The sequence below is a fragment of the Notothenia rossii genome, assembly GCF_949606895.1.
Source record: "Notothenia rossii genome assembly, chromosome: 1".
Taxonomy (NCBI): domain Eukaryota; kingdom Metazoa; phylum Chordata; class Actinopteri; order Perciformes; family Nototheniidae; genus Notothenia; species Notothenia rossii.
Window position 1 is genome coordinate 9218339 of NC_136912.1, and position 25669 is coordinate 9244007.

The 25669-nt window shown below is 40.6% G+C and overlaps 1 protein-coding gene across 2 annotated transcripts in view; it reads right to left on the bottom strand.

Annotated features, from left to right (window-relative positions):
* Positions 1-56: 56 nt before the first annotated feature.
* LOC307028284 (apoptosis-stimulating of p53 protein 2-like) overlaps positions 57-25669 on the bottom strand; it is a 35646-nt gene continuing 10033 nt past the window's right edge. Inside the window, exons 2-18 of one of the 2 annotated variants that reach the window (XM_079663175.1) lie at positions 22061-22208; positions 21803-21916; positions 18299-18375; positions 17561-17662; positions 16645-16822; positions 15286-15482; positions 13523-13687; positions 12681-12891; positions 11650-11769; positions 11076-11182; positions 10244-10595; positions 8755-9416; positions 7405-7542; positions 6318-6451; positions 5401-5567; positions 3496-3695; positions 57-1523 (exon numbers count right to left, since the gene is read on the bottom strand). In XM_079663175.1, the coding sequence (XP_079519301.1) occupies positions 1482-1523; positions 3496-3695; positions 5401-5567; positions 6318-6451; positions 7405-7542; positions 8755-9416; positions 10244-10595; positions 11076-11182; positions 11650-11769; positions 12681-12891; positions 13523-13687; positions 15286-15482; positions 16645-16822; positions 17561-17662; positions 18299-18375; positions 21803-21916; positions 22061-22208 (3114 nt within the window). In that variant the 3' untranslated portion in view covers positions 57-1481. Of the gene's footprint in view, positions 1524-3495; positions 3696-5400; positions 5568-6317; positions 6452-7404; positions 7543-8754; positions 9417-10243; positions 10596-11075; positions 11183-11649; positions 11770-12680; positions 12892-13522; positions 13688-15285; positions 15483-16644; positions 16826-17560; positions 17663-18298; positions 18376-21802; positions 21917-22060; positions 22209-25669 lie in introns of both variants that reach the window. The other variant, XM_079663174.1, reaches the window with a different exon arrangement.

Sequence of the window (25669 nt, forward strand, 5' to 3'; positions counted from 1 at the left end):
CATAAAAGTACCTCTTTAAATTATGTATATTTATTGGGTTAACAAAGACACATTGAGAAGTTGTAAATATCATTTTATTTAAAAAAGTCATCTTTGTATTTCCCAGACATGAAGATATCAGTTTCATATCTGTGTTTCCAGAGCAGAGAAAGGTCCAACGTGTGTTTAGCTTAGCTTAGCACAAAGACAGGAAGCAGGTGGAAACTGCTAGCCTGGCTGAATCAAACATTAAAACGTGCATCCTCTGATTTACTATTATTTTTGGACGTGATTTGAGCAGATCAGGCTTTTATTTTGGAAAATGTAATGATCCAAAAGAAAACACAGAGCTTCCACATTTCAGGCGTTTGTAGAAAAGTCCTCGGTTCTAACAAAAAAGATTGATATGGGATCAGAATTGATCAAATAAATGAAAGCACAAAATATGTTTCTGGCTTAAGTTGTTAGGGACAAACTGTTGTAAAAAAAACACACCAATATAAATACAATTTAAAAGACAATAAAACAATGTTATTGTCTTTTAAAACAAGTGCTTTTCTTTAACACAAAGAACATGATGTGATCGGGGAACGTAAACATAAAAACTAACATTAAACCCATGTAATTGTGTAAGATGGATTTGATTGAATTTGCAAATGTGCAAACAATAAAAACTGAAAAACACATGACCAAGATAATCATTATTTGTACGACAGAGCCCCAAAGAAACAAAGGGTTATTTAAATTCTGTATTACCCGATTAGCACTAGTAGCTTCCATGTTCACACTATTTACTTTTGTGTTCGAACAAGTTTCTATTTTGTAACTACAGGTTTTTTGCCTCCTCAAATTATGATGTCGTTCACAAGTGATTGTCCTGTCCACACACATCTATATAGCATTTTGGGGGGGCTTTGGGGCTACATACAATACAAACAACACCTCTTAAATGTGTGTCATAATTTAAATATTTGCTTCATTTGTTCAAACTAGTAGATGCTTTAAGGGATCGTAATTTGAAATACTTCAAAAAATTCGAAAAATAAATAAATGGTGGACTTTTGGTTTAAGTGCCACTTCCTGTATTTGAATTCTAGCTTTGGGACAATTGTTGCTCCTCCCATTCTCTCCATGTCGACTGTTGCTATTTAATAAAAATAAAATGAAACCTTAGATAAGAAATAAGGATGTACAAGATGAACCTGAAAACATCTTCACATTTTGAGGCTTTGAGACAGAAAACAAAATGAATTTGATGCATTTGTCAAAGTCTAAATCTGTTCATTATCACCACAGGAAGCTTTTGTTGTATCTTCTGTGTCTTCGGCAGTTCATCGTGACATTCTTTGTGCTGAAGTTGAAAAACCAAACAGGTTTAAATGGCAGTTCAGGAAACATCTGTCCCTCTTTTTCTTTTTTTTACACCAACCACCTTGAGTCCAGAGGTTTTGAAACCCCTTCTCACAACGTTTTGGTTCTTCTGAAGATTTGTCGGCCGTGCGTTAGGCGAGGCTCCTCTGCCGCGGCTTGATCCTCAGATACAGCTGGGAAATAAAAGGGAAAAGAGTTCCCATTAAATAACCATTAAGATAACATGGAAACACTGAAATAAGACTGTTGAGTAACAGGATTCTCAGAGCTGATTTGAAACTCGATTGAACAAGGAAAGTAGGTCAATTTCAATCTCCTGTAGAGATGAATGGACGGAGACGAAAATCATTATCCATTTTCTTTTAAAGGGGCCCGATGAAACTCATTTCCAGGTTCATATTATATTGTGTGTCTCTACTGTGACATGTCTCCATGCCTTAATGCTCATAAAGCCCTTTATTTGTGTGGGAGAAAAGTCCCTGTGGAGGAAAATGTTGGGATGTTAGCCTTTGCAGACCATTGACATGCACATAAACATTGTATACAAATGAAAATGACTGATTTAGAAAATTAATAAATCCTATTATATCCTATATTATGCAACTGTGGAATTGTAATTGATAGTTTTCACAGACATGACGGTCATCAAATATGTCAAAAAATGAACCTGATCGAATCTGCACAAGTGGGTTTTTAGACTTAAACATTGTTGGTGCCCAATGTTTTTACCCCCCTATTATTAGTGCTAAATATATAGATATTTCCAGGAAACATCATAGGAAATAATGACAGATTACAGTACCTTTTAAAGGTCCCATGTCATGGCCATTTCTACTGATCATAATTCCATTGTTGAGGTCTACTAAAATAAATGTATATTGTGCAATGTTCCAAAGTCACATTGGTTTCTCTTACAGCATCTCTGTATAGTATGTGTATTCACTCTCTGTCCTAACCGGCTTGTTGGAGCTCCTGCCCCCCCCTTCCCTGTGAGCCCAGTGGCCGTCTGCGAGACAGCGAGACCCAGCCCGAAACCAGCCCGAACACACACACACACACCCGCAGCCTGGCTGGGAGTTGGTGTGTGTGCCCATACACCGACTCACAGCCTCGCCGTGTCCCGCCGTCTCAGGGAGGAGAAAAGATTGAGTGTGTGTGAGGAAGCCAGCGGATTCGTCCATTTGGACCAATCCGCGGACTTAACCTAACGGCTCCACGGACGTAACTTAACGGCTCCACGGATTGGTCCATTTGGACCAATGGGTCCATTTGGGTATGGGCACTTCACTATACCCAGGAAGAAAACAATGGAAAAAGAGAATTCCCCAACGAGGCGTTCTCTGACTCTGCAGACCGTTTACATGCAGAAAAAGCTACATAACACACAAGGGGACGGGTAATAACCAGAAAAGCATGACATGGGACCTTTAAAGTGAAAGTGACAGTCATTTTGACTCGTATTCCACCATAAAGACCCACAGTCTTCTGCATGTCTATTCTCTTTGCTCCACCATTGTTACTATTCTATGAAAAGGAATTAAATCTATACATTTCGCGGAAGGCTTACACAATCTATAAATATAATCTCCTAATGGCTTCAGCTTAAAATCATTTGCATAAACTGCCTTTGTCTATATTCTCTATATATAAGTCTTGTATTAGGAGATGATCTCAGTGCAGCTCCTCACCCCCAGCATGTTTCGGCTTTTCTGCTCGTTTATGTTTTTAACTTTTGCCTTTTTTTATTATTCTATGAAAACGAATTAAATGTAGACATTTCGCGGAAGGGTTACAATCTGAAAATATAATCTCCTAATAGCTTCAGCTTAAAATCATTTGCATAAACTGCTTCATGTCTAAATTCTATATATATGTCTTCTATTAGACATGCTGAAGCGAGTTGATCTTTAAACATTACTGCTGTATATACGCCTCAGTGTATTTATTTGTATTTATACATTTGACATCTATATACCTTTACTTGTATAGTGCATTTATTGTGTACAGACTGCTGATAGACGTGTATATAACTGACTGTTTGGACTCTGGTTAGACCCTCTTCATTTCATTACACTCTGCTCGCATTATGTAATGACAATAAGGTAATCTAATCTATTAGCAGATGATCTCAGTGCAGTTCCTCACCCCCAGCATGTTTCGGGGGATGTACCCCTCATGGTCTCCACATCTGGCCCACCACCAGTCGGTCTCCACCTCCTCGTCCCGCCGCAGCACCGTCATGCAGTCGCCCTCGCTGAAGCCCAGCTCGTCCTCGCTCTGCGCCTCGTAGTCCCACAGAGCGTAGACCACGCCGCGGTTCATCACGCCCATCTTCTCCTGGACGCCTGCGAGGGATACGAACACAGAGGAGGGGAATGAACTGTTGGAGCTATATCATCATCATCATCATCATCATCATCATCATCAGCAGCAGCTTTATTGAAGAGACTCTAGGTCCATTTTTAAAAGACATACAACACTCAAATATAAATGAAAAAAGGCAGTTAAACCGATGTTTCCACAGAGGTGACTGGTATCGTATATATCTCTTTATATTATTTAATACTTAAATATGTATTTTCTTGCTGTTTATAGTAAATGTTTTCTTAGCTATTGTTAGTATTAAAGTTGTTTCTCTGCTTTTACCTTGAAGGCCGTTTTGGGCACTGGGTGATTAGAGCACCTGGTGTAATTGTGTATATATTGGAGACAGGAGAAGGTGTGAACAGAGCAGGGTGATTCAAGCCATAAGAAAGAAAGGCATAGGAACGGTTAAAGGAAAGAAACATAGGAAACCTGATGATTGTTCTTTATTAATGATATTGGATCATATAATAGAGGGCGTGTGGTGCAGTGGGTTAGTGCGTTGGTGTTGGGATCAGGGGGTCACTGGTTCAAACCCCACTGCATGTCGTTGTGTCCCTGAGACACTTCACCACAAATTTCTCCTGTGGGGATTGCCCACAGTATTGAGTATGTAAGTTGCTTTGGATAAAAGGGTCCAACATGTAATGTAATGTCATAATAAATGCACAAACAGAGATTCTTGTCTGGACTTGGATCATTAACCTGCGTAAGATTCGCTAACTGGTGCCTCAGCGGTGGTGTTATCTGTTTCATTCCTATATGATTTTGGCTGCTACATGAATCATCTCAACTAAATCAATTACAACGTGTTTATAAGTGTTTGCTTTCTGTCAGAGAGTAGTATCAACAGTTTGGTGGAGTAAGACCCCTGAAACCACCTGGAAGCAGCGGTTAAGGTTAAGGTTAGTTTATTTATATAAAATCAAGTTTTATTTATATAGCACATTTATAAACGATTTTTGGTTGAGCCAAAGTGCTGTACATATAATAAAAATAGCCTACAGTAGAGACACTTTACAGCTAATGCAACAGCACAGATTGTTCAGAATATCAGTATGAGAAAAAAAGCACGTTTCAGACACAATTCAAAGTGCTTTACAAAACAGCAATAACACATCATAATTACTGTAAGAACAACATTAGTTGAACAAAAAGACAATCCATAAAAGAGAAATTAGTTCAAAATAGACATTGTTAATACACATAATGCTGCAAGAAGTGCTGAAGCGCAATGATAAAACATATACATAGTTAAAGGACCTCTGGAAAAGCTGCATTAAAGAACGAGGTTTTCAGCCTTGATTTAAAAGAAAGGAAGTTTGTTCCAAATCTGCGGAGCATGAAAACTAAAAGCTGTATCAGCAAATTTGGGTCAGACCCTGGGGACGACGAGTAAACATACAAATACAAGTAGTGATACAGAATAGTAAAAATACTCTATTACAAGTGAAAGTCAAAATCTTACTTAAGTGAAAGCAAAAAGTACTGGCATCAAAATATACTTGAAGTACCAAAAGTGAAAGTAATCTCGCTGCAGAATTGCCCATTTCAGAATCATATATATTCAATTACTGTAGCTAGAATCCACTTTTCTGCAGCTCTGTCCGATTCTATTAGCTGTTAGCATGTTAGCATGTTAGCATTCAACCATTCTAGCTATCCTGCAGTGAATTATTTTCTCACCGTAGAGGAACTGCGAGCACTGGGCGTATCCGTCCTCCATCTCCTCACATTTGTCGGCAGCCGTCTGCATGTCGCTGTACGTGGTGGCGAACACCGCCGTGCCCGACTCCACCAGGAACTTACAGACCTGCACGTTGTTACAGGAGGCGGCGCAGTGGAGGGGGGTCCTGAGAGGGGAGGGGGAGGAGTATGGGAAACAACTTAAATTGTCTCCTATTATACTGTTTTTTTCATCAATATATTATAGGTCTCAGATATATACAGAGCCTGTCTCTGATTGGCTGAAACACAAAACAGATCATTGCAGCATTACACATAATCCCCTCTGTTTCAGCCCTGTTTCAAAAGTGCTGATTCTCTGTCTGTTACTTTAGATGAAAATAAGGAGCCCCTCCCCACGCCCCTCTGAGAGAGATTTGGTTACAAAGAACACAATGGTGCTCTAGGAGGAGATTTCTGGCTTATTTTGTAACACAGCATTTCCTGATTCTGTTAAAAATATAGTTCAAAATTAGTTTTTCTAGCTAATTTCAAGATCTCATTTATCGAAGTATTGCAACTAATATCAGGAAATCTTAGCGAGCGGATTTTCACTTTCACTGTTTTACTTATTACAAGTGGAAACTCCTTGCATTCATAATTGTTCTACTTGTTGTTGAAGCATTTTTTCCAGTGTGAAGGAGCATTTCCGAGCTTTGAGGATGATGAACATTAGGAACCAAATATTTCTATAATGCTACCTTCATCAAAAAAGTAGCAGCGGATTAATGACCACTCAAATGGTCAGATGTCAGCTGCTATGAACGAATAATAACTTCTAAGTCTAATATATTTCCTTTTTCAACAGGACTAAAGTCAACACCTTCTGATTTGACTGAAGATGACTAGACAGTGATTTTGTTTCTGATAACACTCACCACCCGTCGCTGTCGGCAGCGTTGGCGTTGACTCCAAACTGAACCAGAAACTTGACGATCTCCGTGTGTCCGGCACAGACGGCGTTGTGCAGCGCGGTGATTCCCTCATCGTTCGGCATGCTGGGGTCCTCCACCTGCAGGAGCCACAGGGGAGTATTGGAGTCATTCTTTTCAGCGCAATATTCAATAGATTTAGAAATTATTTAAAGCACAACTTTTTCCAAACATTCCCAGCAGTCACATCGTCTAATCTGTTACACTAAAACAGAAAATACAAATGATTTTAAAATGAAGATTTTAAAAGTCACATTCAATTGTACCAGAAAAAACACATTTAAATACAGCATCATCCACCAAAAACCAACATGTTTAACTGCCATGATGTCAATTATTACAGATGTACTGTATGTACTCAGAGATGGCAAAAGTAAACACATCATTTACTCAAGTAGAAGTTCAGATACTCGTGTTTAAAATACTCTGGTAAAAGTAGAAGTACTGACTAAACTTCTTTACTCAAGTAGAAGTAAAGAGGCTTTGAAATGTACTTAAGTAAAAAGTACCCATAACTAGCAGCTGTTTTAAAGAGTACCTGACCTCCCTTTATATTAATAGAACAATAATGTCATTGTTAGCTAATGAATGTTTCCATGGTGACCAACGGCAACATGACAACGTTTTCATTGGTCCCTCTTCTTTAGAGAAGACCAGGAAATGATGGATACACGGATCGTGTTCAAATCAATAGGCACGCAATGACTCTAAATAATAATGATCACGCCACCAAACACACATTCAAACTAAAGGAACCAGCCTGTTTGGAAAATGTGAGAAGTAGAAAGTACAGGTGTTTGGGTTCAACATGTAAGAAGTAAAAGTAAAAAGTGGTCAGAAAAATAAGTAGTGGAGTAAAGTACTGATACCAGAAACATGTACTTAAGTACAGTAACAGAGTATTTGCACTCCACTACATCCCACCTCTGTATGTACTGCATGGAGATCATTCGCTGTTATACTCAATCTAACCTCAAGTACAAAATAAATTATGTTAAATCACAAAAAAGACCCAGACGGCAGTGGGACTCACGTCGTAGATGACCCTCTGCACCAGGTCGTACTCGCCCTCCAGAGACGCGTCCAGCAGCAGAGCCAGAGGGTTGAACTTCACCCGCATGCTGTGATCGATCCGCTCCGAGCCGGGTTTACGGAGGATCGTCCTCTTACCCTGAGAGAGGGAGGACAAGTAAAGTGTTTTAGAGAGGACATAATAAGCTTATTTTCAGGTTTGATTTGTGTTCTGTGTCTCCACTGTGACATGTCTCCACGCTTTAATGTTCAAAAATATCTCTATTTTTCTCATACTGCCTGTGCTGCAGCAACCCTTTTTTCTGTTGTGATTGGTCAACAAGAGATGTCCCGCCCCTTAGCGTACACGTACAATGAGCACTAGCCAATAGAAGTGCAAATGTTACATAGTGATGTCACTATGAACAGGGTATATGCAGGAATCCTGAAGTCAAATGTAATACCTTTTAAGACCTTCTTTAAGACCCTTTCCATATATTTTAAGACCTCATCGCCACTTGGAGTTTTAACCGGTTACCTTGGCGACACACTTTACCTCACATTGACTATATACAGTATTGATTGTCCTTCCTCCTTATCTTCCAACCATTTGGACGCAAACTTGCATTTCCCCATAACGATTTTTAACAAACGGCGTAAACGGACCTTTGCGCGCTATCAAGCAGTGAGCGCGCGATGTCCTGTTCAGATGAGGTCACATCCAACGGGATGCCATAAATAAACTACACAGAATCACACTACACACCTACGCAATGATTACATTCAGGCACACTGTAGAATACAACCTCTTTGGACCATTTATATACTTATTGAAAACAAGCTACGAAATGTAATACCTTGGAAAATGCCGTTTAATACTTTTTAATAAATCAATTAAGCGAAAATTAAGGCTATCAACTTTTAATACTTTTTTAAAGAACCCACGGACACCCTGGTGAAGCAACAGTTGATAAATTAAAAGAGCAGCGTTGGAGACGAGGATCGCATGACGTCAAAAAGGCCTGACTCAAGAAAATATCCCAAGATCATCCAACAGTTTCCATTCATTCATCACTGGGCACATAGAGCATGCGCACTTTCGTTTCCGTAAGCCTCTCCTCCAATCAGCTGCAACAAGAGGGGGAAATAACTCTGGATTTGGCTTTTAGTGCAACTTTAGAACTTTAAGGCTAATCAAGTGTTCGTTTATGTCTTTATGTCTAAATGTGTGTGTTGATATATATAGGGGTATATACATATTTTTTATATATATCTTTGTATCTCTCTGTACAAAAACTGAAAGATTGACAATAAAGTTGGCTTTGACTTTGAACTGGGTGTATTATATTATACAAACAAATGAGCATCTCACCGGGGGCGACGGCACCTGACCCGTGACCTCCGGCGGCTTCATATTTGTAACGTCCTCCCCCTGATCCGCCTCCACACAGGTGGGGTAAGGTGGAGGAGGGTATGGTGGGAACTCCTTGTGGACGGATGAAGATCGACACACCTCCTCTTCCTCCTCTCTGTCCTCTGGCGGCGTGATTGGTGAGCGAGGAGGTAAAGGAGGCGGAGTTAGGCTTTCTTCCGGGCTTTCCACCTGGTTTTTGTCGTCAAATTTGTACATAAATTCAACGCCGTCTTCGTGAGGCTGAACTAACAGCCCTCCTGGACCCACTGTCTCCATGGGGATGGTTTCCATAGCGGCCAGAGTGGTTTTCTGGTAGAGCAGCTTCTGGATGTTGGGACCGGCCGGGCCCTCGGGCTCTGTGATGGAGCTGCGTTTCTTCAGGGGTCGGGGCGCGTGGTGCAGGCCGCTGGGGTTCCTGTGGGGGTTGGACAGGAAGGGGAGGAGCTTGGTCGGGCTCAGAGGTCGCGGATTGGCTCGGTCTCCAACTCCAACGTCTGCAACGACGACTTCGTAACTGATGTCGGTCTCGCCGCCGTCAGGGAAACACAACCCAGAGTTCATGATGTCTGAGGGGGCAAACTGCTGCGCCCCGTTCGCTGGGAGCACAGGTTTTCCATACACTGTGAGGGGGGGACACACAACAGGAAGTATTAGTGAAGAAACAGAAAGTATTTTGAGCAAGTCATTTATCAACCAAACACATCGTCTGCTTACAGTTACTCCAATATGAAGACTTCCTGCTTTTATTTTGTTAACTGTAAATCTTCTTCGAGTTTTTATAGTTCTTGTAAGTTGGGAGAAAATAATCAAGAGTTAATAATAATCTTTGAGGGAGTTGTAGTAGCTCTAACTGTATAACTGACACTCAATCTTAAGGAAACATAATTATACGAATAAATGCCTAGAAAATGCAGAAAAGATCTTAAAATAGAATAACCAAAGTGTACATTCACTTTAGTCCAACTTATCATCACTGGATCCCATTAGACATCCACCAAATGTAATCTCTTCCTCCTTGTATCGAGGTGGACATTCCCTCAAAGAGTCCCTAATATAAAGTCATTTCAAGAACGGGACATGTGGAAACCAGAACAAAATGGTGAACTTTATAATAAGGATTTCTCTATATTTAGGTAATGACTACATTGAAACCTAAGGTGCCACAATTTAAAGGGCTCTAGACTCTACCACTAGTTCTTAACTGACCAGTCAAGGACAACAAAGAAAACACTTCAACCTAATTAAAAATAGTTTAATTGTTTAAGTTTAAATGTATTTTCCCCCAACTTACAACAAGTGCATTCAACCATTCAGAAACCAACTCCAAAGCAGGAACCCTGCAGGTACATTTCCTATCTACAAGTATAAACCCAACCAGATTAGGTGCCACTGCATTACCTTAAAGTCAAAGTAATAACAAAACAGTAATTTTCTGTTGTTTCCTCACCTCTGGGCTTGGTCCTGGGCAGCGTCCCCCCCCCCGGCTGGTATCCCTTCCCCTGCGTTGTGTACATGGAGTAGATATACGAGGCCGCCAGAGTCTGAGGTTTCTGAAGCGGTGGGGCGGGGGCCTCAGAGGGGTCGGGGGTGTAGGGTCGCACGGCGGCGACCTCATGCTTATTGGGTAGCGGCAGAGTGTTGCTGTGGCTGGAGAGGTGGCCCCCCCGCACCTTACCGGGGAACGTCCCCGTGCTGTACGGGGGCTTCGAGAAGGTGGGGGGGCCCGACGTGGAGAACGGTTTGGGCTTAATGGGAATTGGAGGAGGGGCCGCCATCTTGGAAAGAGCTTTACCAGAAGCCTGGAGGAGAAAACCCGAAAAAAATCTTATATTTCTTATTGAAATAAACCGAAATCAATAATGACATAACTTATTTCGATGAAGTAGTGGGAAACATACAAAAGTAAAAGTAGAAAGGCCTTACCCTACAAAATGACATCATGAATTTCAAAATTGTACTCACGTGTTAATTGTATTAGCAAAAAATAATAATTTAAAACTGCCTATTTTAGGGTATTATATTATTCAGGGGAATTCTGCTGATCAGAGATCTGATTTCCAAATGTAATGAGAGGTTGATCCGAAATTAAATGAGCTTTTATTTAGAAAAAGTCTCCAAAATAAAGAACAGTCGAACCCATGATTATAGTCAGTACTCGAGAGTTTCTGGTTTAATATATTTCAACACAATCATTCTGGTAATTCTTATTTTATTTTTCCTTCTCAAATAATAAATAATCATAAAGTTTGTAAAACTAATAAATGTAAGTCAGATGGTACCTGATTGTCCCTGAGCAAGTTCTCAGTGATGTGATTGGTCCGTGAGGGGACAGGGGGCGGGATGTCAGACCCTGAGAGGCTCCTCTGATCTGTGAGAATCTTACCTGCTACAAGAGGGATAAAAAGGTCATCATCATCATCATCATCATCATCATCATCACCAACGTTTTACACAGTTTCACATTTCTAAACACGCTGTTGAAATCCTCTACTGAAGTAAAAGTACTGTGAGAACCAGGTATCTCTAAAAAGTCAACTTCTTAGGAGTTTCTAAGAAAAGCAGCCCTGTTTTCAGCTTTGTGACGATACATTTAACAGTTGATCCAAGAGGGTTTTCAAATACTTTATTTAGCTCAAAAAGTAGCATTATTTTCATCCTTTAGTTCATCACAAAAATTCAATTCTGGAGAGACACGTTTTTCACTGGACAGGAAGGCCATGAAGAATATATATAATGTATAATTGAAAAGTAACAATTAAGAAGTACACATTTTCCCTTTGAGATTAGAGAAGTAGTATAAAGAAGTATACTCGAGTAGAGTACTAGTACCTCGATGTGTACTAAGGCACTGACCTGAGTGGTGGCAGCTGAGGCTGGACATGCGAGGCAGCGTGGAGGAGCTGTAGCCTCCACTGGACTCAGACAGAGAGCCGCTCCAGTCTGAGAGTTTGTTTACTTTTGATGAGCCGAAACCTAGAAAAGGAAGAGAAACTTGTATCTAATACACTCTTGATAAACCTGTGTCAAAAATATGCTTTCATTTGCACGGAAATTCAGATTTAAAGGTCACCTATTTAGCAAAATCCCCTTTTTCATGTCTCTTCTACATCAACATGTGTCCCCTCTTCTTCATGTCTCTTCTACATCAACATGTGTCCCCTCTTCTTCGTGTCTCTTCTAAATCAACATGTGTCCCCTCTTCTTCATGTCTCTTCTAAATCAACATGTGTCCCCTCTTCTTCATGTCTCTTCTACATCAACATGTGTCCCCTCTTCTTCATGTCTCTTCTACATCAACATGTGTCCCCTCTTCTTCGTGTCTCTTCTAAACCAACATGTGTCCCCTCTTCTTCATGTCTCTTCTACATCAACATGTGTCCCCTCTTCTTCATGTCTCTTCTACATCAACACAGGAAAAAAGATTCTCTCTCTTTTTGTCCTGATCCATTTCTATAAAAACCTGTCTGAAAATGAGCTGATCAGATTTTGGCCGCTTTATGATGTCATAACGATGTTTTAGCTTGTGTAACCATTAGCCAATCACCAACCAAGGTAACCCCCCCCCCCCGACCCACCCCCCCACCCTATCATCCTCCTAGAGCACCATTGTGTTCTTTGTAACCAAATATCTCAGAGGGGCGTGGGGAGGGGCTCCTTATTTTCATCTAAAGTAACAGACAGAGAATCAGCACTTTGGAAACAGGGCTGAAACAGAGGGGATTATGGGTAATGCTGCAATGATCTGTTTGGTGTTTGGAGCCAAACACTTCAGAGAAATGTTTGTATATATCTGAGACCTGTAATATATTGATGAAAAACAGTATAATAGGGGACCTTTAAATAAAATGAATATCCTCTTTTTCTGTCTTTTGTAACTGCTGTACCTGAGGCGGGTTTGAGGGGTCTGGGAGGCGGCTTCAGAGACGAGTCGGGCATGGGTAATGTGGCAGTGCCGTCCGGGTAAGCCGGCTTCACCAGAACCTCGTGCCGGGCCGGCACCGGAGGCCCAAGGGAGCCGGAGGACTGGATGTACGGCCCCACCGCCGCCACTCTGGAGCCCACAGCGTGCTGAGGGGCCCCTCCGTCTGAAGGCACCTGCAGGAAACAGAAATATTTGAGAGCTGCAGACATTTTGGTCGTCGTTAAGTATAATAAGTGCAGCGATGAAAAAAGGCCTTTACAAATTGATGCTGCAACCAAAGTAGAGTTCAAAAAGTGGACTTAAGCACACATTTAAAAGTATTGCAATTAACTGAAATTATTATTTTTTTCACTCCACCTACTTTTATTTGACTGCATTTCAGAGAGAAATGTTGTATTTTTTACTCCACTACATTAAAATGACAGCTTTAGTTACATTAAAAATACAACTTTTTTTTTTAAATGATGAGTCAAATAAATGATTATTTGATTGAGAAAATGTAAAATGTCATCTATTTCGGTGGGTTCAGATAGACATTTTTTTAATTCTTAATAATATTTTTGGTTTGGTTGGTTGATTAAAACTTTTTTAATTGCTTACTTTGGGCTTTTTCTGGATAATTGTGACAGAACTGTTTCAATATTTTCAGAGACCATGTGGACAGTTATCTTAACACATTGGTTACTTAGTTACATGGAAGTTAGCTGATTTAGCAAATGAGGCTTATCCTGATTTCCCGCTCATTTTAAGTTCCTCAGCATCAACAGAATCTCTTCAGAAAGTCCAGTTTTTCGCTGCACTCACCGGCAGGTTCTCTTTCTGCTGCAGGGCGGCTTTCTTCTTCCAGAGTCGCTGCCGGAGCTCGGCGAGCCGTCGGTCCATCGCTGCGACCTCCAGGTTCCTCTTGTTCAGGCTGTCTCTCTGCTGCTGCAGCCGGCCGCTCTGATCCGCGTTCAGCTTGTTCCTCATCTGGAGGGTCAAAGAGGAGCTCAGTGAAAAACAGGTAGAAAGTGAGGAGGCTAATGTTGCAAGGTTAGCTAGTGAGATAAGCTTTCCTGCTAAATTCAAATAGATAGCTTCTACTTGTCGCATAAACTAGCGTGATGAAACTCCAAAACCATGAGTATAATTATAAAAAATGAGTAATATGAGAGTTTTTTGTGCCTAAAGTTGCTTTTCTTTTGAAATCAGCATCATAGTAGGTCCTATCTTCAAGGGAAACGTGTAGGTAGGACAAAAGAGAAAAGGGTAGGATTTATCACAACTGAAGTCTTGTTTTAAATATATAATTTTAACTCAATTTGACTATTTTAAGGAAAGAAAAGAAACCCCCATAACGAAAAAACTAACAAACGAACAATGTCATCAAAGAGGGCCTCGAACATTTTTACATTGAAGTTGCAGCTTGAATTTGGTTGCACGAATGCACCACAAATGTACCTCAAGGACACCGTAGTTTCTCCGACATGCTTGGAGGGGTTTTCAGGTGAATTCAATCTGAAGCCTCACTACTAGACGTCACTAAATCCTACTCAAAGTCCTTTAATTGAGAAAATGTCAGCCATAGACCCTCCAGAAAAACGCGATTCTGCGATCAGCAAAATGGCGCAGATTTCCCAAAGGCCGCATATTTATCAAAAGGCCGCATAATCCCCGCATTTTTCCACACAAAGTTGAGAAAAAAAAGTTAACTCTTCTTGACGTGACGTCATCAGCTCGCGCATCACAGAATGTAAACAACACTGTATAGAGTGAACGTGTGGAGCTCACACGATAGAGAAAACACCAAGATGAAAATATCTAATCCATCTCATTTACCGACGAACATTTCTACTAAAGACCGGGCAAAAAGTGGGGGGAAACTATTCTGCACCCCGTGCAACTGTGTGTTGGAGCATAAGAGAAAATCGACGGTGACGACCCACTTTGATTCATTCAAACATTCGAAAATGCTTTCTGCTGCTGCGGACAAGAAAGCCAAACAACTCACGTTCACGAGGCATCAACCTCCAAAACCCTTTAGAGGGCTACAAGAAACGAAATGAGTAGCCTACAAGATTGAAGCTGCAGATAACGAACGAGTAAATGAAAACAGAATGAGGCGGAGAAGTGTGTGTGTGTGTGGGGTGTGTGTGGGGGGGGGGGTGAGATTAAAATAGCCCAATTGCTTTTACAATAAATAAACATTGAATGTGTTTAATTGAATAGTAAAGGGGTTTAACGTTAGTGGCAGGTTGTGTGTGAGAGAGAATAAATAAGACAGCCCAATATATTTTTTGAAATCGATAATTTTTTCCCGCATATTTCGCAACTTCCCGCAGTTTCACCGCATAAAATCACATAAAAACCCCACATGTTTAATCGCATAATCAAGGAATTTAGCCCACATAATCAAGGATCTTTGCCCGCGTTTTTCTGGAGGGTCTACATAATGCTCCGTATGTTATCATTCTGATGCTTCAACCAGGCGAGTCTCACATTCATCCAGGTGCTCTCAAATGATCTATGGAAGTGATGTTAATGCAGCTGCCCAACACAACCAGAGGCCATATTAGCCGAGGCCCCACCTGCAGCTCTTTATAAAGTCTCTCCAGCTCCGCAGCGGAGGAGGTGGTGTGATGGTGAGGAGGAGGAAGAGGAGGCTCATGTCTGTTGCTCCTCAGAGTATCCAGCTGGTCGCTCAGCTCCTCCACCCTCGACACGGCGACCATCAGCTCCACCTGCTTCTGCTGGAAGAGCCCCGTCATCTGCTCGATCTCCTCCACTACGACAACACAGAGAGAACAGCCACGTATGAATAACATCTGCATATTGAAGTATGAATGCTGTTTGTAAGTTGTCTTCTCCTGAATGTCGTACGTCTCTTGTTTGTATTTTGTATGTTTGATGGCACCTTAAAAAAAGGAGTAGCTCTACTCATCTCATTGTACCTGCATAATGACAAAAAAGGATTCTATTCTAAAAGGACTGGGTTTATTTGTATGCATAACTACTACTGCAATATGATACATAGTTTTCAGTATTGATTAAATAAAAGCAGGACTTTTAGGCTATCTTATTTCCAGGAATATTTTTCGTATATATTATTGTTTGCTTGCCATTTGATTTGCAGGGCCCCATTTTTATTTTGACTGAATCTGTGGCCACATTATGCATGCTTTAATGCAGGACTCAAAGCAGATATGGGTGCAGTTATCTGGATATAGTTATGGAGTGATACTCATATACTTGATGTTGTTCAGATTCTGTAGAATAAATCAGTTGTCTTTCTCACCAGAACCTTCACTGTGGCTAAAGTATGTCTCATTTCCTGTTTGATTACGTCTACTGTTCAGATGCAGAACATTTTACTCACAAATTGTGATTTAAGTAAAAAAAAAAATTCATAAACACCCTCTGTGAACACGCCTCCTCCCAGTATTATTATGCATTTTCTATCTTTTATACATTAGAATACTTCATTCTACAGGAAACTGTCTATGTTCCTCTTTGAAGGCACCATTCGAAATGCCATTAATAGTACTTCTTTTAACATAGAAACTAGTGCTGTCAATAGATCAAAAATATTTAATCTGATTAATCACAATAAAAGTTTAAAAGAAACATATTTACTTAGTTTTGTTTTTTGCGGATGGCAAAACAAATGCAGGTATGGAAGAAGGAAATGCTAAAAGCAGTTAGAGATCAAGATTTTTATTATTTTATTTGTTACTTTTCAAAAAGTTCTCATGGAGTGCTTAGTATTGCCCAAAACATCGATAATAAATTATAAAAAAATAATCTCTGCATTGTTGAGTTAGTTCTAAGTGGTGCAGTTTGAGAACGTACTATTGTCCCAGTCCCTAAAACTGATTTTAAGCAACATTTTGGTGTGTTTTTCTGTTGCTAAAAACCTGTTAAGTCACTCATTCCTCCACCACACTGACCCAGCTTGCTGTTGCTGAGGCGTTTCTGCTCCACCTGGCCCCTGATGGCTCGGACCCTCCTCAGTTTGGCCTCCTGGTTGAGAGCGTTCTCTCTGAGCTGCTGCAGGCGATCCTGTTCAGACGTTTCCTGCTGCTGCTGCCGCTGGTCCGTCAGCTTCAGGTGACGCAGCCGCTGCTCCTGCTCCAGAACACACAGCAAACGCAGTCAGGTTTCAAATCAATGCATGCAAGGTGAAGCCTGTGGAGGAGAAAGCACTAGAGTCCAGTCAAAACTAAATTAGTACAAAGAGTCTGTTGACCACGCCTAAGTACTGCATTGTTATATTTGTATTTAATAATTGTTCAAATAGTTTCAGTTTCAGTCAATTCAATATTTTGTACTTAGTATTTCACATGAAAAGTTCACAAAGTTGAACGAAAAAAGAGGAAGGTTTTGAAAGAAGATATTAGACGCTATGAGACGATCTAATGGTGACTTCAGTGTAAGTATTTTAAAGCCGTTATGTGTACACTAGTGTTAAGTATAACAGAGAACAAAAGGTGGTCAAGAGCTAATTTTGGCCACAACATAACAGCAGAAACTATGTTTGCAGAGATCAGCAGTATCTGATGGGTGTTGTCTATTTGGTGATATTAAGTGCTGCAGTGATGACATATCTTTTTGAGTATTTAATTACGTATTCAATGTGCTACACCAAATCTGAAAATCTCTTAAGCTTGTGTTAACCACAGAGCTTATATCAGGCATCCAACCAAAAACCTGTTTAAAAAAACTTTGAGACGAGGACACCAGAAGCGCATCAAATGCTAACTCATAACCAGGTTTTAGGACTCATTCCAGCACACTCTATCATTAGCAGTAGCAGTAATGGCAACATTAGCAGTGTGGCAGCGGTGTGTGTTGGGTGTTTCGTACTTTGGAGGCCAGCAGCTGCTGTTGGGCATTAATCTGCAGCTGCTGACGGGTTGCCAGATCCTGCAGGTCGCTCAGCGTCATGTCCAGACGAGGAGCTGAGACCTGCCACACACACACACACACACACACACACACACACACACACACACACACACACACACACACACACACACACACACACACACACACACACACACACACACACGTCAGAGTTCACCTTCAAATCTACATAAACAAACTTTCAAAGGTGCATAAGGTGCAGGCTTCCCTCCAAATACATGACTTTGTGATAATTCAAACAACAGCACAGATGATGGAGGCTCTAGTCTAGTGTGTGTTTGTATGTTATTTCACTTTTTTGTTGGCAGTGTGCAGTAAATCCTTTGACTTGTTAGTTAGCAAGTTACGCGCCAATTCTTCCTGCAATAGCTCCAAAGCTAACTGTTGCTAAAACCGCCATGTGTCCATTTAGCAATTCTTATTCCACATCTGTTTCAAATGTATTAAAAAAACACAAGCCTACTAACTTTAGAAATAGACTGCATATAAACTGTAAAGCATGTCAATTTGACAGACTTGGAAGTGTTTGAAGGTTGTTTTCACTCCTCTGTTGATGGATCTAGGCTAGCAGTTTCCCCCTGCTTTCAGTATTTGTGCTAAGCTAGGCTAACCCTTTCCCAACTAGACGCACAAAACCAGGGTTCTCATTAGACCTTTAATAATAGGGAGGGGACTCACCCCGTTCTCCAGACATCTCTCCACAGAGGCTTTCACCTGGTTCCTATTCATCATCTGATCTGTAGCTCTGGATCCACCTGGATAAGAAAACACAGTGTTGATGCTAATGTTAGCCAAGTTAGCTGTGGTCGATAGGTAGTGTTGATCAGCCCACTGAAATGTTTTTATAAATGATTGGATTGAGAGCAGTGCATTTTGGTACAGATATCATTTGACAGACAGGTTTAAAGAGGCCCTCCGAGGCTTTTGGGGGTTTTACCTTCCATGTAATATGTTAGATAGATTTTTGTGCATTTAAGTGCATTTAAATGGTCCTAAAAAGCCAATGTGTTCTCCAGAGGGAAATTCTCTCCCACACACTTATTTATTATCAGGTTCACTTTATTTTTGACATGTCACAGTGAAGGCACAACATACAAATATGAACCTGAGAATTAGCAGGATAGGGCCCTTCAATGGAAATCCTCTGACTTTTTATCTAGCACCATCATCATATCAAACGTTTTCCTTCTGAAATGCTTTGGCTTATGAACAAATATCTGCAAAACTAATGATCTTCCTAATCATGGGTGATGAACTATGGTGATGACACACACCGTCCTAGGCATCTACCTGTCCTAGTCCTTGGAGACATAAACTTCTTGCAGCTCAAAAAAAAAAGTGCTTGTCATTGGTGAAAATAAACCATTTGCTAGAAATCAGTTTAAATTCAGCCTCAGTAATCTGGGTTGTATACTTTGTCCCAACATTACTTTCCAGAGAGCAAAGGTGGATTCATACACAGCTGAAGATAGCCCTATATAATGCATTACAAAAAACTACAATGACCACATCATTTACTTCTTCAGTAGGAATTAATGTGCTTGTAGATAAGAGCCATAAGTCAGACAGTATTGAGAGACACACTAACATTTGGGTCTCTGTTCATGGGACTTATTGAAAATAAGAAGCAATAGAATAATACCAGCTTTATACTCTTTGGTATTATTTGTATCCAGTGGTTTTACAGTATTTTAGGGATAACAACTTTGGAGATCAAGGGTAAAAATGAGCTGATGGAGCCACTGTCTACTCACAAAAAACTTAGAAGGGATTTTTTTTTTACAACGACATCAAAACCGGATCCCAGTCCAGAACATGCACAATGGATTCCCTTCAGTCATAAGCTGATTACAGATCTACTTTATGACACACTGAACCTTTTACATGATTGAACATCCTGCTCTTGATCTGCACCATGTGGCAACAACCTCGAAATGCATAAAAACTGGATTACTTTAAATACTGAAGGCAGGAGATTATACTCATTGTTCAGTGATCTGGTTTAGCTTCACAGTCTGGTTGGCGGTAGATTCTCACATTTTCTGCACGTTTGAAATATTCCTCTATACTTCACTCCTGCACTTTTAAAGGGTGACTATCAGGCACATTTTCAGGTTTCACATTTGTATTTTGTGTCTCTACTGTGACATGTCTCCATGCTTTAATGTTCAAAAAGCTCTTTATGTTTCTCATACTGCCTGTGTTGCAGCACCTCTTTTCACCCTCTGTCTGAAACCAGAGACCAGTTCTCAGATTTTATTTATAATTGAAATATTCTACTGTTTCCATTTTACATTTCTATTAATTCAATTTGCTTTGCTTTTTGTTTCTAAAGAAACCAGCTTGAGTGCGCTAGAATTTGAAAACACACAGCCGGAAAAAATCTGCCACTTCCTTACAGAGCCCCTCTATCCAACACACACGAACGTGCACATGACCAATGAGGGCACGACATGAGTTTGTGCACAGATGGAAGGCTGACAGGCAGGTAGGCCATCCAGTTACTTTAGCCGGGCCGGCTCAGATGATTGGTCGTGCTTTTTACAGTACTACGGCTTCCACAGATGTTTTAATGGATTTTTTGTCAAAGCACTGAAGATATTCGTTGCTATCGGGATGTTAAGAGCATTCCATGGAATATGACAAAGTGTATCTCGAGCCGGTTTCTCAAAAAGGTACCTACCCCACCTTTAACCTATACTTTATGTAAAAACATGAGTTTGTATTCCGAGCGAAGTGCATCTGCTAATAAACTGAGTACTCAATAAATAAACATTTGAGTATATTAAATAAGGACATGGGCAAGGCCAGTTTATTTATATGGCACCATTCAACACAAGGTCATTCAAAGTGCTTTGCAACAAATAAAAGTCATTAAGAAATAGTGCAGCAGAAACACATGATAAAATGCCATTTCAAAACAGTCACTAAAAAGCAAAGATAATAGAGTAAATAGAAAACATGAATAACACAGGTATAAAATACATGAATAAACCAAAGCCTTCCCGAGACCTTGAGACGTGCCTTTCTTTTTTAAATTCCCTGAATCTAGATTTTAAACCTGTTTTTAGATTTCCTGAACCTATGATTTTAAACCAATGTAATTAAAATAAAGACCACAAAACACTAGTTATACACTAAAATGCATCAGTTTACGTATAGTATTTACATTTACACTGAGCTGAGTCAGGAAGTCTTGCTGTGACTTGGCCGGGAGAAATAACGGATTACACGTTTGACCTCGACCAATCACAGCTGGTCGTTAACCACAACCTCCATAATTTAAAGGGGTGATCAGAGAAAGCTGCCAAGTCCTTTCCCCACCTCACATCCCCCGCAAGATCAATCCTCTTTCACTGAACATGGTTGAAGCAATACATGATGCAGATGTTGTAGTACGACATTGAGAGTTGGGCCGTATGCTGCGTGGGATAAAACCAGAAACCGTCCGACCCTCAAGCTCCTTTTGTGACATTCACCCACAATAAACAAGTATAACTGTGTGCTGCACTTTAAATGTACAAGTTCATACACAATACTGTTCAAATGCTTGCAATCAGCTGTTATATCAGTGTGTATGCTCAATAATTTACTATTTTAAAAGAGTACAAAATATGAATAATTCAGCTTATTTTCCAGTTTATTTAACCAATGACTTCTGGTTTCCTCTGTTCTTATTGAACTGTTACTCAGAGGTTACCTTCTCCCTTTTTGCCTTTTCAATTGACAGTCTTTGAACCATTGAACAACATTTTCTATTCCATGTAGAAAACCAACCTTTCTTACAAAATCACATCTACTGTTTAAGCAGACTTTTTACGACCTTAAAGCATGACACACAATTCAAACAAATAAAGTGTCCATCTGACTTTTACCAAATAAAGATTTTATGGCACGAAATTACAAACTTCTACGGCATGTGTTTTTAATTTCCTCGTTTTCTCTTCAGCCTGTCCCCTTTCCTGCAGCGTTTATCTCTGTGAACTACCCGCTGTCCTCCAGCCTCATACCACCTATCGGACACACAGGGAGTCACCGGCTGTTTATCGCAATTTGTGAGGATAACCCTGGAGCAACCAGAGGGGGAGGCAGCAACAAAGCCTCACCGGTTTACCATGTAGAAACACACTCAAATCCCACTGTGTTGAACCCTGTGTGTTTGTAAGGCAGGTGTTTTCATACCTGACTCTCGTCCTGGAGCTCTTTGGTGACGCAGGAGGTAACGGACCTCCCCCCTCTGCTGCCCGCATTTCTGCAAAACCTCGAACATCCGCTCCCCATCTCCAACGATGTGTTCTGATTCGAAAAACCCAACATATACTGTTAATCTGGGATCTCAGAAAAGATCATAAACCTGGAAGTTAATGTGCATTTATGGCTACTGTTCAAACATGTATCTAGTGGTGTTTAGCTCTCAGTGTTTAGAGGACTTCAACTCACCGGAGCCCCTCCACATCTCGGCCAGGTAGCACTCGCCCTCCCCGGGCTCCTTGCAGAGCTCCACCACGTCCCTGCACAGCGTCTCCGGCGTGATGGGGACCTCGTTGAAGTGCTGGTCGTTGTTGCTGAGGTACACGGTGAGGAACATCTACACACACAGAGCAGACACATGATACAAAAGTTAAGATGGAATCATATTTTTGGCACAGATTTCGGCATCAAAGGTTTGAGCATTCGCAACACTGAGAAGATTTTTCTTTAGAGAAATGATCAGTGGATTCCAAGATTCTCTAGAGCCTCTATTTATATAGATACAAACATATATAAATACAACAGTGTTTTTACTCCCATTGGTCATGAGTTGAAATAAAGATATTTAAGGCTCTCTATATTCGTACAAAAGCAAATCTTCTACTTCATTTTGTGCACAAGATTGTTGAAATCCATAAGTGAGCATTTCTCGTTGGCCAAAATAATTGTGAATGTTTGGCATATGATATTGCGGATTACATTTGATCGGAACCATGTCAACTCCTGTTAAAACCAAGTAGACCAAAAACGGTCAATCACACCCAAAAAAGAAGTCCAGGATCAGCAGTGTTCACAATTTGGCTACGTTTTCAAATGAACAAAATAGTCTTCCAACACAGCATTTGAACCAATAAATAATGTTAATAAATGGGCGACACGCATGCCTTTAAAACATGTGCACGTTCTATGTCTTGTGTTGATAGTTAAACCTGTGTGTGACCACCTCTGTTCCTTACTTCTTACTTGCTACCCCTTTCCCTCAACCTCTCCTAAGGGAGTGCATGTATGTAGACACGTTAGTTTAGCTGTTATAGGCTTAGACTGTCGGGGGGCACCTTACTTCTTCCTTCTGTCTGTTTGTACCTGTATACTCTCATGTTCTGATTAACCCAGCTTCCCCCAAATGTCTTTTTGGTGTCTACATATACGCCGGGATCCTGAGTCGTGGCTGATCCTGTTGCTGTGGTCCTGGATCCTGAGTCCTGGATTTCGAGTCGTGGCTGAACCTGTCTCTGTGGTCCTGCCTGACTCATCATACTACTTCCCTGATGGCTCCCACAAGATTGCTGACATCCTCGTGGATTCATCTTCTTATTTTATTTATAATTTTTTATATTATATTTATTACACATGCATTTCCAAACATTTGGTCTTTCCAAACATTTGGTCTACCTACGCTGTAAAATGTATTATCTCTTCGATTTACACACGGCATCTATTGCAGGTCTGTCCGCCCATGGAGAGGGATCCCTCCTCTGTTGCTCTCCCTGAGGTTTCTCCCATGTTCCCCTTTAAACTGTGGGTTTTCTCTGGAAGTGTTTCCTTGTACGATGTGAGGGTCTAAGGACAGAGGGTGTCGTATTGTCATACTGATATTCTGTACAAACTGTGAAGTCCACTGAGACAAATGTAACATTTGTGATATTGGGCTATATAAATAAACATTGATTGATTGATTGATGTGATTCGCTCAACCTGCGCTCTTCACCTCTATGGCTTCCTGTGCTATTTAAGACTATAACAGATATTTGTGGACATAACTCCCATGATGCACCGGGCCATCTGTTACTACAGCAGGGTATCTGCTATCAGGCCAAGATCCAGATCTCCTCCCACAGCCGCCAACCTGCAGGAGGCAGCGCTCGATGTGTTATTCATCCACAGAGGGTGTTTTTCGAGATGATTTGCTCAATGGCTGCATCCAAATGCTCTTTATGTGGATTCCAACCTTCAATCTGACTGTCCTGAGCTCAATTCAATCCTCGTCTTCGTATTAACCTCGTTCCACTTGGTGTCATTTGAAAATGAGCAGCCTTCTTTGACCTTTCTCAAACTGACTGCAACCTCATTTACATGCAGACGCTGTAGGCTCGGGTTGAAATGAAGCTCATGAATAAAACCTCTATACGGGAAACACTGAAGTGAAATAAAAAAGCAGGTACATCTAGTTTCTAATGCACGGGTGAATAAATACAGGGACAAGTGGATTTGGCTTTGTGGTAGAAAACCGATAAATGTAAATTGTCCTTCATGGTTTCTAAAGATGTGAAAGAAACGCTGTGTTTTTATTTTGTGCATTCAGCTCCTTCTGGTCTTTCTTTGAGCTGCTTCCATCCAGCCTAAAATACATCTGGTGTCTTTCCACCACAATGGAGGCAATGTCAATATTGTCAGGGAACCATGTATCTACTGTACAAACAAAGTGATGAAAGGTTTCAGTATAACTACATTAAACTTCAGACCTCAATTCTAACATCCACATATTCCCACCTTCTTTGTGAGATTGTAATCCAGACAGTTGTGAACATAATGTTTGATAATCCTTTTACTACAGATGTATGAGGCAAAGAAATGTGGTTGTGATGAATACTATAGAGGCAGTATTCCTAATTTACTCACTGAAAAGGTGGATTTAATGTTAAGTTACGTTACTTTTAAAGTTAAACAAGAGAGTACAGTGTCTAGCCTTTTCGTAAGGGTATTAGATGAAAGAGTCAGAGCACCAGATGTATTTAAAGTAATCAAAAGAGGATGCATGTTCTTCATAATCCATCCAATAAATCGTCAGAATTTGTATTGAAAACCATAAAAATGTCAAAGTATGTATATGTACATTTCAGATTGTTGGGGGAATGAATATCTATCAAAGTCTCTAATATGGCTATAAAAGTATTCAGAATAATGACAAACAATTCATGACAGCTGCATGAAAGGAGGAGGAATTGGAGCGGGTTGGTTTATTTCTGAGAAAATATTTATTTAACAGAGAACTGGCAGAGAGAAGTTGGCATGGAGAGCCAACAACAGTGAGAGCAATGCTAAATGTTTGGCTTTTTAAATCCTAAATACTCTGAGAGGTTTTTTAAAGTAATATTAACTTTCTGAGATCTGTCACATTTAAACTGAAAGGGATTCACTGTGGACTCTGAGGAGCAAAGGGAAATGAAGTGCTATATTAAAAGAGGGAACCACCTGCTCTTTAAATAAGATGCAATATTGTTATTCTCATGATTTGATGGTCTGCAGAGGAGATTCCTTGTGCTAAAGCGTCAGCTGAAGTCATTGAACCAATGTTTCTATCTCTGTGTAAAGTCCCTCCTTCTTTAAAAATAATGAAATCAACAGAGACTAAGTGGCAGGGAGGAATTAGCTGTCCTACATGCAGCTCTGGAGGAAAATGGAGCAGGTTGATGCAGATGAAATGGGTCACTGCCGTCAGTCACGAAACTGAGGTCGAACAGGAAACCCGGCAGCCAATTAGAGCGCAGCGAGGAGAGGTCTGTCCCTCAGGACGACAACAGGGGTGGGTGGGGGGGGGGGGCTGGGGGGGACCTCCTCTCGTCAGTGAGGCTGGTTATAGAGAAACAATATGCCCCGAGTACAGGCTGAAGGTGTGTGTGGAACAAAAATATGTTGTTTAACTCAACTTAAATTTTTAGGACTACATTTCTGACTGAAATGTTTGGGGAATTATCCGGCCTGGGAGCGTTTACCATGTGTCATCCCCTCCGTCCCCCCCTATTGAACTCTGTCTCGTCAATCAAGGCACTGGTGTCTTAAAAATATATATAAAAAAGT